Consider the following 13,815-nt stretch of genomic DNA (forward strand, 5'->3'; position numbering starts at 1 on the left):
CTTTCCTTATAGTCTTTATTACTCTTACGAACGACCTGTGTGGATGGCACCTCCTTCTCTCTGGAGTCTGGAGCTATTTTGGCCGTTTTTGAGTACCTTTGATTTGGCCTTGATATACTGCATAAAGAAATGTTTATCATACCAATGTTTGGTATCATTTTTTTCAGCACAATCTCACCTACATGACCTGTTAAATTAGGGTTTTCACTTTGGCATACTTTTCAACATACAGACACAAAAACACAAGCTCTGTGTGGGAAAATTATGGTTTTTTGACCATATTTCACACACACATACTCAACAAAGCTTTTCAAAAGATTAATATTGAAGCACAAGTTGTATATGTGAACATAAAAAGGTAAAGTTGAGATATAATCAAGCTATTTACAAAGAGAGCAGGTCTATCCATATACACTGTTATTGTGCCAACAATAACTGTCCAAAATAATATTTCATAAATTATTCAAAAAAATTTAATAAATAAAAATTCTCCACTAGATGTCAGACTTGGCTCATTTATAACCTTCTCTTTGACTACCGTGGTAATTCTCCGTTGCAATTCTGTTTTTTCTCTGTATGTCAATAAAACATCAAAAATCAAGATGTTCTAAGGAATTTGTACTATAGTGAAGTAGAATAGAATTAGATAATAAAATAAACGAAAGCAATAAATGTTTTTCTCACCTCTCGGTGTCAACAACAGAATCTTGGTAGGCCAACATGTTTTTTTTTTTTGCTCTCAAGCGGAAATACAAAGTCGACGGCATGTAGGATATCCTGTCCGCTTCATTTCACCTTAAGTAAGTCCAAATGTACTCCTAAACTACTCAAAATCTCCCCAAAACTACTCAAAATAGGTTTATTATGACTAATACTAGTCATAATAAACCTAGTCCGTTTTTTCTTAGACGTCTCTTTGTCCTCTCGCTTTCTCGTGCACGTGCTATGAGTGAGCAGAATCACCCGTTTTTCTCCGTTTCATTTTTGGACAAAAAACAATGAAAATATTCAAATAAACGCAACGAGCGCACAAAAGAGCGCTTTTTTTAACGCACTTTTTTCATGGAATTGAAAAAATCGTAAGTTAAGTTTTACTTGGCCTATTTACACAACTCAAACACTCAAATGTAGCTTCAGGTCTGCACTATCGCATGAAATCGACGGCAGCCCTCTGAGTGTCTTTGTTTACATGCTTCGTGGTCCGAAAGCTGACCAGCGCTCTGATCACGCCGGCGTGATCGTCGACTAGGAAGAGTGACTGATCAGCAAAGCTTTGTTTAATCATATGTAATTGTATAGGCTAAATAAATTGTATTAAAACCATATCCCTTGACTAGTCAGATCTACACAGTGCCACTCAAATTCTTCCATTACAGTGGGCAAACGTACAAATTCAGCAGGGGATCAAATATTTTTTTTCCTCACTTTATGATGCCGCAAATGTGGGACAGTAGTCTTCAAACATATCAGTGTGTTTGTCTAAGGGGCCCACATTTAAAAATATGATCCAAATATTGTTAACACATGAAGTGTCCGATTATCCATTTTATTATAATAATTGTATATAATGTATTTTAGAATATCCCCCTTATCTGTAACGATGTCATATGAACACATTTTTTATGTTATTTATTTAATCAATTACTCAATTAAACATGTAATGTTAAAAAAAACCTGAATTTATCTAATCAAACAATCTAACAGTCTATAATTCTGCTGGCATATTCAAGTTTATGTGCAAGATCTGTGGTTTTCTTTGACAATGTATTTTAAAGCAACATGCTGTGGCCACAACATAAAAAATAAAAATAAACATCTAATTAGTATACGTGCGTATCTAGTAACGAGCAACCACTGCGCATTCCCGCTCTTTCTACTGTCTTGCCACACTCAGCTTTGTGGACAACAGGGAGCGCCTAAGTATCAGAGGTAAGTAGACCTAATATCTGCCTATTTGATAATTGGGGTATGTTTGCCTTCTGCGAGCACAAGCTATTTTTATCTCACATATATATTATTATTATTATTGTTTCTCTTCACACCCCTAAAACTCAGTCAATATTTGGACAACGCCTGTACCAAAATGTTTGTCTTGGTCTCGATTGAGTTGCTTGTATTGGGATTTATGTTCCGTTGTACACTTTAGGAGGTTACGTTTTTGTGGCGAAAATTGCCATATAGTCGACAAAGGGTAACTCTGTGCTAGCTACGTCACCATGTCAACACGTTAACAACGACGCATGGATACAACGTGATAGAGACTTTCTAGCTCGCAAATTGGAGCTTGGATTACAAGTGAAAAATACCACCCCCAAAAAATCACAACCATTTGGCTTTGTAGAGAAAGCAATTTCGAGTAGAACTGCAATCTCGCATTTTTGATTTAGGTCGTGACAGTCTTTGAAATTTGAGCGAGTGCAGGTCGCCCGTGAGACTGCCTCATCTTTTCGGCGGCAGCCATGCTAGAAAGCGTCAGCATCTTAATTTTTGTAGCTAATTTTATAGTTCAATTTTACACTAAAAAACTGAAAGAGGGAAATGTTATGACGATTGCGAAGACAGCCAGCGGGTCAGCATAGTTTGTTATTTGGGTAAAACCTGGAATTTGAGTGAGACTGCGTCTTGTTTTCACGTTAGCCACAGAGTCACAGACTCGGCTCGCCCACTTGGAGTGTAGTAGGCTACAGTAATGTCTTCAATGCCACAGCTATGGCTAAACTTTATTATGTCTTATTACACGGCTGTTCTTAATGCTGTAGAATGCTTCATTCACTTGAATGGGGCTTCCCAACGTTCTGCGGTGAACAATTTTCTCATATTTGACCGTTGCTATGCATATTTGACCGCTGTCAAGGGAAGTGGCCTTTTTGCCTCGGATTCATGTCTTTCGTAGCACTCCGCAAGTAGTCCGGTAACCCCAGCGTACTCTGTTGCTTAGCGACGTCAGCTGATTTGAATCCTAAATAATGTTCAAAGTCTATAAAGGTCAACGTCTTTGGCAAACTATTTCTCTTCTGATCAACAATACGAATGGTAACAAATACAATGTACAAAGACACTGTGTTAAGTTATTTTTGTTGGCAAGTAGGCCTAGCCATGTAATAAGCGGGATAATGTATAGAACGCCGGTCATTATCGGGGAAATAAGCCCCTTCAGGGCGAAACAAAACCCCTCCGCTTTGTGTTGGGGTGCTGTTCGCCCTGTCGGGTCTACTATACATTATCCCTTACAAAAGAAACGTTCTAATTTCCTGCGCTTTCAAACAATCAGTGGAGTGTGGATAGCAACGGCAGCTAGCTTGCCCCTAGCAAACTGCTTTTTAATTAGCCATGTCCCCCTAAATTATTATCGAACTTATTTACGTTTTGGGGGGCTTATTTCCAGTTAGCAGACGGTGCTATTTGAATCGGTGCTATTTGAATTGTATCTGAAATACTGCCAGTGACAACGTTGTTACAGTAGCTTGTTTCAAAGGGTGTTCTTAATGAATTATGCAATACGAGTAGGCTAAATGCTTGAAAATATCACTACAAGGGAAAACGGACCCACCTGCAACTGAAGCAAGCAAGCACACCCTACAATTTCCCCAGAAATTGTACTCTCTCTAGTCTATCTTGTAATACTCTTTTAATTAACCGTGTAACACATACTATCGAAGCATTGCTTTTTGATAAAGAAGTCTAAGGCGGGAATTACAGATGGCTTTTTTCCTAATTTAGTTAGAGCCAGATGGTCTAGTGAGTGTGTTTTAGCTAGCTAGTTAGCTAGTTAGTGCTAACCTAGCATTAGTTCTGTTCTGTAATTTGTGCTACAGTAGCTGACATAGATTAGGTCGTATTAGATTACAGTAATATACAGCCCTCACTAAAACAATGGCAGAATAAAATAGTTAAAATAAGGATAATGTGGCTTTCTGAACGTTTGATTCAATGTAGCTATGTCCTAGCGGCGTTCCACAAAGCCTATAATTATTTGGCAGTTGGCCAATTATGACATGTGCACTCAACCTACAACACTGTAGCTAGCCTAGTTAGAAATACATTTGTTAATATTCAACTAAACAAACTGTTTAATCAAGGACATGCTTGTTCTGCGTGGATTTACATACGGAAGTTTAGGCCAGGCAATATTCCGCTGTTTCACTTAAAGCTTAATTAGCTTTATTAGTTGTGTAGGCCACAGCAAGTAGCCGCGCTAGCTAGGTAGCACAGCACATGGTGCATATGAGTAGACCTACGTCTTGGCAATATACCATGTGAACCTGGCCATAGTAATCAAAAGGCTAAAAGAAAAGTTTTTATCTAACAAAGTCAGTTGTAAAATTCCATACAAACAATGATTGCCAGTTTTTCAAAAATAATTTTAAAGCAAAGACCTATGTTCAGAAAGGCCAAATGAGCAGGGTTGAGTGACAATGCTATCGCAGTAGTTGAATCAGCTTGTTTCAAAGGGTTTCTTAATGGATTAAATACTGGTTAACTAACGTGCAGCAAGACAAAGTAGTTACATTATTTTCAGTAAAGATCCAGTGAATTAGACCTACATGTTAAGTTACACGTTTACTGATAGTCAATAGGCATACAGGCCGTTTTAACATTTATTTCTATAAACGTACTAGTCACTAAGTTACTAGTACTTATTCTTTAGTTACTAGTAACTAATCCAATAGTTACTAGTATCTATTTCCGTTTTACTAGTAACTTTCATTAGATACTATTAACTATTCTATAGTTACTAGTATCTATTCCCGTTTTACTAGTAACTTTCATTAGATACTAGTAACTATTTTTTTGTTTACTAGTAACTATTCTGACATATCCCGAAACCAATAAGTACTAGTAACTATTGCCAACAAGATATCTAGTTAACATGCAAATTAGCTGCTGAAGATATCTAGTTAACATGCAAATTAGCTGCTGAAGACCACACCTCACAGAAGACAGCACTACAGAGAAAATATCGACAAACCGATTTGAGAAATGGCACACCTATGTGTAATTGAAGAAATAGGACGAAAATGCAGAGCATTAGAAAGAGCTTTCCAACAAGCTAACATAAGCCACGTACAATTGATGCCGATTGAGTCATCACTTGTGAATTTAAGAAGACTGGACGGTATTTTATCGGTGGAGACAATGCAAGAACTTGTTGCTAGCCTTGAAGAACTCCGAGCTCTCATCACCACCCACATGCAATGTCTGGAGAGCACAGCAAATTACTCGTACAATGGTAATATGGTGGTTAGCCAAATATACCTTGTATTAGAGATCTCTGTAGGTTATTACTTAAGATAGTTTGCTAGCTGTCGAGCGCCAATGTTATCTACCTTGACTTTACAGTATTGTCTTTATTAGCTACATTAGTTGTTAACGTTTCCTGACCATCTCTGCCCAACTTGTATCTCTAACTTATGTTCTCAGGCCAGCGAGGGAGACCTAAAATTGCCATAACAAGGCAGCAAATACAGTTCCTCGTGGGTCAAGGCTACACAGTCAAGTGGATGGGACAGCTGCTGAAATGTTCAGTATCTTTTTTATATAAGAAAACCAGAGAGCTTGGATTACCAATTAGGAGTTCCAGGTCAAGAACCCTAACCAATGAGGAACTTGAAGATCATATAAGAAGTTTTCACAGACAGTTTCCGAGATCTGGAAATGAGGTGTATAAGTGTATTATAACTAATCAGTATTTTTGTAACATTTTCTAGCATCCTGGCCCGTGTGATGTAGGCTATAGCCTACACATTCTGAAAGTTTGTAGGCCTATTTGTTTGCATTAATAAATAGACAGTGTTCATGCACTACCACTCAAATGTTTAAGAACACCTAGGGTTATTATGTTTTAGATAGTTTCACTAAGGTGACATTAAATTGATTAAAATAGATATCCAATACCTTACCAATGTTGCAAATATCTATCACTGTTGGAAATGACTGATTCATGATTATTAATGTAAATACAACTGCAAAGAGACATTTTCCTTTTAGCTCATTCATAATTAATTATGTTTGACTATTATTTCTCGTCTCGTCATCTTCCGCTTGTCCGGGGATCGGGTCGCGGGGGCAACGACCTAAGCAGGGAGGCCCAGGCTTCCCTCTCCCCGGCCACTTCCACCACCTCTTCCTGGGGGACCCCGAGGCGTTCCCAGGCCAGCCGAGTGACATAGTCCCTCCAGCGTGTCCTGGGTCTTCCCCGGGGCCTCTTCCCAGTGGGACGTGCCCGGAACACCTCACCAGGGAGGCGTCCAGGAGGCATCCTAATCAGATGCCCGAGCCACCTCAGCTGGCTCCTCTCGACGCGGAGGAGCAGCGGTTCTACTCTGAGCCCCTCCCGGATGACCGAGCTTCTCACCCTATCTCTAAGGGAGAGCCCGGACACCCTGCAGAGGAAGCTCATTTCGGCCGCTTGTATTCGCGATCTCGACTATTATTTCTGATATATTTAATTGGGGAATGAAGATTCAATTTTCTATCAAAACACATGTCAATTTAGTAAAAAAATGTTTACCAAAAGGGTAAGTTGCCTGTGGTTTCAGATGATCAGGGCATTGCTGCGAGCAGAAGAATTCTTTGTAACACGACAGAGTGAGAGCGATGCTGACTTATATTGACCCAGCGGCTGCTGCACGAAGATGGAGCGCTACCGTGGCAAGAAGAACATACCATGTGCCACATCCCCACAGTCTTTGGCATATGGATGGAAACATGCGTCTCATCAGGTATTCAGTTGTATTTGACAATTAAATGTGCACTGTAGTACCAAGCAAACTACTTTCTTGTTCAGTAACCAGCTTCCAAAAGCTGTAGAACATGTATTCCCTGATTATCAGAAATACCAGAAATTCTGCATTTATAAGCTGGTCAGCTGGAAAGAGAAACTAGTTTGTTTCTTCTCAAATTCTACAAATGGCACCATTAAAGATGTATTGTATATAACTGACAAGTACTAATTTTGTTGACCAATTGTTTTTCCTTTACAGGTGGAGCTTACTTGTTCATGGAGCCATAGATGGATACTCACGCCTAGTAACATACCTAAACTGTAATACAAACAACAAAGCTGTCACTGTACTTACAGTTCTTGAAGGCAACATGCCTGTGTGGACTCCCATCCAGAGTTCGCTCTGATCATGGTGGGGAGAACACACAAGTAGCATTGTTCATGAATATTGTCCAGGGTGTAGAGCGCAGTAGTCAAATAACAGGGGAATCTGTCCACAACCAGAGGATAGAGCGCCTCTGGAGAGACGTGTTCCTGCAAGTTCTACACGACTTCTACAATGAATTCTACAGCCTAGAGGATGCTGCCATACTAGATCCAGAAAATGACATCCACAAGTTATCACTACACCTGACCTATCTACCAGAAATTCAACGTAGGTTGAACATGTTTAGAGAGGCCTGGAATCAGCACAGTCTCAGGACAGAAAACAACCGAACACCCTTCAGATCTGGACAGACGGCATGCTGACCAACATAGAGGCAGACAGCACTCCCATCAACAACGTATTTGGTGATGACCCATATAGGGAGGACAGTTTAGAGGCCCTTCTGGCACAACATGGCATCAACAACTTTCCAACTGACAGAAGAACAGTTCCCAGCTGTAGTTGTCCAACAACTCAATGTAAATCTTAACCACCAACAACAGCAAGACATTTTGAGGGCTATAGAGGGAATTGTGGACTTGAAAGTGAAATATCAAACATGCCTCACTGAAATTTCTAATAAGTTGAATGAGCCAGCCAGGGGACTGCCTTGAATCACATGACTAATGCATGTCTATGCTCTCTTTTTAGATTTGCCTTGCAATGTGCTTGATTCATAGATCTAGGTGATGTTATAGTAACAGAAAGACCACTTTATTTTACAACTCTTCCGTCACATTTATTTGAACAACATTTTTGTACTATTGTAAATTACGTTTGAGGTTCAGAAAAAAAAAAGAAGCTTGGTTTGAATTTGTGAATTAAAGATGAACAGTACCAAAAAACAAAAAGCCTATTGACAGTTTCCTTATACCATTTCATTCGAAGGCCCTACTCTTGACCAAAGCCCTGTGTATTGCAAATATCAAAGTCCATATTGTACTTAAAGGCAGTGTAATCCTTGTGCAAAGGTAGACAAAAGCAGTTCACACGTGTTTGCCGTTGGAAACTTTGCCCTCTGTTGAGTGTCCCCAGGTAAAAGACTGTCAGTGTGCAGGAACTCGATGGATGGTTCCGGCTTCAAGCCAATGGCAGGTAGCGCACTGCATCCAGTCGCAAACATGAGAATTTTCTCCAACGAGCAGGGGGAGTTACCTTCTGTAAAGAAAGAAATGTGTTATAAGGAAGCTAATTCAAGCTGCCCTATGCAACTTTACATAAAGTGATCCTGTCAGCCCAAAAACATTTTTTATACTAGTTATTACTGAACATGGTAATACAGGGACAATAACCAATTTCTGAAAATGCACATTAATTTGTCCATAATATGCATTATTTTCAAGTTGATGTCGATTTAGCCATTTTATTGTCGTCTATAGTTTGTATTACCGTATTGTTCGCACTCAGGCGCACTGTCAATGACTGGTCCATTTTCGATCTTTCATATATAAAGCGCTCTGGATTATAAAGCTCAGTTTTTTTTTTTTTATTAAAGGCTTTTTGAGTGTGCCTTATAGTCCGGAAAATACGGCAGTCAAATTTGTATTTTTCAACCACTGGATCCAATATACTAGTTCCTACCATTTACACAGTTTATTTATTTATTTATTTTTTTTGGGGGGGGGGGGGGTTCAAAAAGTGATAGTGCAGGTTTAAGTGGTGTTCAGAATCATGCACTAGAGTATTAAGTTAAGCATCAGCGAGCTGTAGTCTGTCTAACTCGTCAGTGGCCGGGGATTGGATCATGTGTGTGACATTCAAGCTATGCACGGGCAGGCCCAACTTGACTGGTAAAATTATGGTAAACTAAATAAAAAGCAAACTGATCTATTACTTGCCCTCTGCATCTAGAAGGTAATCTCTCCAAAAGCCCACAGCAATGTTTTCCTTTACTCGTCTGTTACTTCCTGCACTGGAAAAACAGATGACAAACAGGTGATCGAGACAATCTGCGCTAAGGGTCTGTGGTGGGCTGCAGAAGAGAGGACGAAAGGCTTCTGGCTGTTTGAAAACCTCCTCCAACAATCCTAATGTCCTCAGGCCTTCCTTGAACCTTGAAGAATTAAAAGTGGATAGATCCAGTAGGTGAGTGAGCTCAAGCCTGAATTGTCACATTATAAAAATGTAGCATTGAAAAGCAAACTGAAATTGTGTACTGTAAGAACAGAACTTAAACATTTCACGTTGTGTTACCAGGCACTGCATAGTGCAGGGAATCATTATCCCGTATAAATGTCTTTCATGGGATAAAAAATGAAAATTTACAGCATTTGTACGCTGGTTGCTTTACAATGAATGTTGGTTCCAATGTTAGAGCTCAAAATCGACAAACAGAACTTTTAAACATTTTAAAACAATGCTCATTTATACCGTTCGAGTGGACCATGGAGTTGGTTTACAACTTGGAACTGGAGGATGTCCTGCAAAAGCAGGTCTTTGTCCTCCAGACATTTTACAGCTCGTAGGCAGCCTGCATTAGACAGGTAGTCACTGTGACTGGACACAACTGAAAGCAACTCCTCCATGGACTTGGCGTCTGATACCTGGCAAAATCAGATATTTTAGCATGAATAGGTAAAGTAAAAAATTACCTGTATGATTTTAGCTCGCAAGTCAAGGTCGTGCACATCAATGGTGGGTGAGACGTTATCTTTCACAATACAATCAAATAAAGTGGGAGTAAAGAATCCCAGTGATGGCCCCCCATGAACCATACTGACTGATATAGCCTTCCCCATGATATAGTACTTGTCTTCTCTGACAGCTGGAGAGTAAAATTGACATGATAACATTACTCCAAAGTAGTCTTACATGTAATAGCCAATTAGCCATGATTACTTTATTTTATTCAAAACTTCCAAGGCAACCATTCTATCTTTTGCCAGTGCTACTGAAATGAAAATGTTAACTGAAAATGTAGACAAAAAGGCTCACCGATCGAGTCAAGAGCAAGGTTTTTTGTCCATCTGGACCTGCCAGCATCGGGGAGCGCTCAATTTCTTCCATCAGTAGACTTAGAAGCTCTCGTCTTGGATCTCCCAAATCTATTCCTTCCTCAACATGTCCAGTTTCATCAGAAAACTTAAACAGAAATTCTCTTAAATGGATTGAACGACTTCCGGTTGAATGCTGTAAATGCACCATCGAGTACGTTGTTTCGGTTGATGTTGAAACTGCAGCTCAAGTTGTAGTTAATATTTTTCCCAAGTTCTAAAATAATTTCTTTTGGGGAATAGTCAAAATCTTCTGTGCATCTGCAAACATTTATAAATGCAGTAAAGTCCACCCCCCACCCCCCCCCCCCCCCCAAATGCATTCAAAGTCACATGCCAAAATCTATATTTCATCTAGAAAAAACTGACCATAGACTGGAAACGTTACAACAAATTTCAATGTTATCCGTTAGCTGCATCTCATCTGGCTCGGCATGATGTCAAGGTCATCTATGTAGATTTCCTCTGCAGGTCCACACTGTGTAGGCCCAAAATCACTTTGGACAACCTCCAAATCAGGCACTTCAGCAGAAACTCTTTTGCTGCTGGTAAATGGTCTTCAGAAAGTGATAAGTTGTAAATACACAAAGATAAAAGATTACATCTATTAGCATTTATATATGGGGTCTGTTATTCAAAAATGAAAGACTTGTAGATTACATTGATTTCGGAGCTAAAAACTTAACACCTTTGTAAATCTTGACTTTCAAAAAGTGAATTTTAATTCAAAGGTAATCTAATTTAGTTCTATCCACAACAATGTTAACCAAATCACACTTTCAAATTGGTAAATGAGCTTTGAGGTCTAGCATGCAATGCATTAAACAAGCGTTGAATGAAGTTGTAACTGCTGCTTTAATACCAAAAGGTACGTTACACATGCGTCATTGCCAATCCTGTGTTTAAATTTATTTCACAGAAACATAAATGAGGCTGTCCAAAACATAAGTGATAAATACCCACCCCACTACTTGTATTATATTATTCACCTGCACTTCCTCCATGTCCATCCATCGAACATGGAGGTTCAATGGAGAGGTGATGTTGTGGTCCAGAAGAGTCCCAGACACTATGTTGATGATTGTGGTGCCTGACGTAGTTTCTCTGATGTAAAAGTACTCAGTGGCTGAGGCATGTGATTCAACAAAGTCAAACAAGGCCTGAAATAAAATATGTACTTATTTACTAGCCGGAAAATATCAGTACAATGACAATCAAGGTTTATGACTGCAGTTGACCTGAAATCCTTGCTGTGTTTATATATTTTAAATATATAAAACTATATTGTTTAAACCAAAAAATACAATTGCACCATATGCAAAATGTGTCTTACATAGTACCATATTTATAGTATAGGCAGTAGCAGGTAACACAGTCGCATTTACACACCAATGGAGGGAGAGTAGTATAATGTTAAGGTGTTTAGTTTCCAGTTATGAGGCCTGCTTGCAGGCACCAGTAGATGGTCAATTTAGACAACAACAAGGACAAACCATGTATATGTAGGGATGAGGAAATTGATATGATATTACATAATGTCATCATGTGTTCAGAGGTTTTATTAGGTAACCTCATACAGTGCGGAATGCTAAGCACTCAATTGAATGATTTTGACTTCTGTAAAAACAAAGCCTTTTCTTTGAAAGGCCGTTTTCATATTTGAGATGCAAAACCTTACAGGTCTACATGCTTCAGATGGGTCATGGTTTTTGGTTGGAAAATCCCAAATTTGACAAATCCAGATGAATCACATTAAAAAAATGCAAATTAAGCATTTATACATCTGTACATTCAACAATGTTTACCTGCATAGGATCAGATGTATGGAACCGTCTGATCTTCATTGTGCCATCTGGAAAACTGACTTTCAGAGGTATGCCACCAGCAGGTTCCTCAGTTGTCCTCATGAGTCTCATTTATTGTCTGAGAGACAGTGAGTTTGTAACAGGTTGAATATGTGCCTTCTACTGAATAGATGCTTACGGAGATGATATAGTACCTTCAAACGCCTCTCCTCGTAGTCGCACACAGCTCGTCTGCTCTGATCCTGTCATCAAATAAAAACCATCAGCTTCAGAAATTTAAACATGAAAGTTTGCACAGACAAGGACTTGATGTTGGCAGGAAGGTCCATACGTATAGGAATACATAAGTGGGGTTAACTTTAAACAAATCTAACTATACTAACAAGGTACAAAGCCAACTACTACGGGGAAAGGTATGCTAAATAAATTATAATGTATATAGTGAATATACACAATATAAAAGGTCCTGGGGACTGGAGGTGCAGCCGTTGGTGTACAAGGAGAAGAGCAGAGGGGAAAGGCAAATACCTACAGTTAAATGTAAAAAAACAAACATACCTTTTCTTGGTCAGCTCTCAATGACAGACTGTATTCAATGTCTTGTTGTTGCCGTACAGTCCTCCACTCCTGTTAAAACAATTATTAAAACCAGGAAGCAAATGCTACAACACTTTTTTATAACACTATTGTTTAAATGACAAGTGAACAATTAATTGAAATTGCTTGGGTTTTAATTCAAGTTGCACATTACTACAACAAACCAGAGTTAAGGAGAGAGACAACAATGAGTCATATAAAAAAAAAAAAAAAACCTTGACACAGCAGATAAATGTATTTGGATAGGTCCTCCAAACCCTCTATTTAAAGTTAGGAAAGAACAAGTTACCTCTACATCATGTGGTGTTCCAGGTATAGGCAGTACAACCAGTCCTGGACTTTGAGCTCTCTCAAGGTTTTCTACAGTCTCAGTGCTGGTCGGATGTAGACTGATGATGACTGGACGAGTCAGAGGTGTACCCCTGCAATTCAGAAAAGCAAAGCGGAAATGTGGTTACGCATTTCCTCTGATCCTCCAACCCCCCTTGTGTTCATATAAATAGTCACTGATGAAATCCAGTCCAATAGTGAAGAATTAAGACAGCGAGTTACCTACCTCTACATCATTTATTGTCGCAGTTAGTGAGGACTTCTGCTCTTGGACTTTGAGGCCTCTCAAGTGCTGGGTTGCCTTGTGCTTCATGTATGGCGTCAGGTGGTATGGGTAGATCCTGTGTCTGAAGAGACAAATCAGAATATTTTATGAATTATGCACTTGGACACATGGACGCAAATACAGTGAATAGAAACTGCACTGTACCTGCCCCACTTCAGCACAGGGGACAATGTAGAGTCTGCTCTTTCCCATCACTTTCTTCAAGGCTCTCACAGAGTTGGCTCGGACCTTTTTGATTTTTTTGCCCTTGTCTACTTTTGCCAGCTCAAATCCCACCAGGTTCAAGGTAATCATTGGGAATCTCTGACAAACAAAGTGGTTCAATTCTGCCAGACTCCAATTCAGCTCAATGGTGGACAGTTGTCCATCCACTGACTCCTGCACTGGTACTCCTAAAAGAATATTGAAAACAAATGAATGAAAGACATAATCCTCTAAAACTGAAAAAAACATCCACTAGATTGACTATGCCTGTATTGGCTTGCAATACTAGTTTGATTACATACATTACCTTTTTTTTAAGGATTGACAAACTGCAAATGCATTATCCATTTGATCATTTAGAATTACGAAAGTTTATATTATATTACATTACCAATGTCATACAAGTTAATATTAATTGTTGTCACATTTCATTGTTTCTACCTAAAAAC

The 13,815-nt window shown here is 39.1% G+C and overlaps 1 protein-coding gene, 1 long non-coding RNA gene and 1 pseudogene across 3 annotated transcripts; 1 reads left to right on the forward strand and 2 right to left on the reverse strand.

The window, feature by feature from the left end:
- The first annotated feature begins 708 nt into the window (after positions 1 to 708).
- Positions 709 to 7,979, forward strand: LOC146267761 (uncharacterized; annotated as a pseudogene). Its single transcript, XR_014724679.1, has 3 exons — positions 709 to 800; positions 5,422 to 6,722; positions 6,984 to 7,979. The product of XR_014724679.1 is annotated as an uncharacterized LOC146267761 (transcript).
- A 115-nt stretch (positions 7,980 to 8,094) lies between these two features.
- LOC146267762 (G2/M phase-specific E3 ubiquitin-protein ligase-like) lies at positions 8,095 to 10,369 on the reverse strand. The gene is made up of 4 exons (XM_084667224.1): positions 10,086 to 10,369; positions 9,522 to 9,694; positions 8,990 to 9,204; positions 8,095 to 8,309 (listed from the first exon to the last, which is right to left on the reverse strand). Exons 1-4 carry the CDS (start codon positions 10,293 to 10,295, stop codon positions 8,095 to 8,097), a joined length of 813 nt encoding a protein of 270 aa, XP_084523350.1. The 5' UTR covers positions 10,296 to 10,369.
- Positions 10,370 to 10,528: 159 nt separating this feature from the next.
- Positions 10,529 to 13,196, reverse strand: LOC146267763 (uncharacterized). The gene is made up of 7 exons (XR_014724683.1): positions 13,103 to 13,196; positions 12,836 to 12,968; positions 12,508 to 12,576; positions 12,144 to 12,191; positions 11,950 to 12,067; positions 11,134 to 11,304; positions 10,529 to 10,701 (listed from the first exon to the last, which is right to left on the reverse strand). It is a non-coding gene; the product is annotated as an uncharacterized LOC146267763 (long non-coding RNA).
- Between the last annotated feature and the right edge of the window lie 619 nt (positions 13,197 to 13,815).

This window comes from Hypomesus nipponensis, chromosome 11 (assembly GCF_054491055.1).
Source record: "Hypomesus nipponensis isolate SF chromosome 11, ASM5449105v1, whole genome shotgun sequence".
Taxonomy (NCBI): Eukaryota; Metazoa; Chordata; class Actinopteri; order Osmeriformes; family Osmeridae; genus Hypomesus; species Hypomesus nipponensis.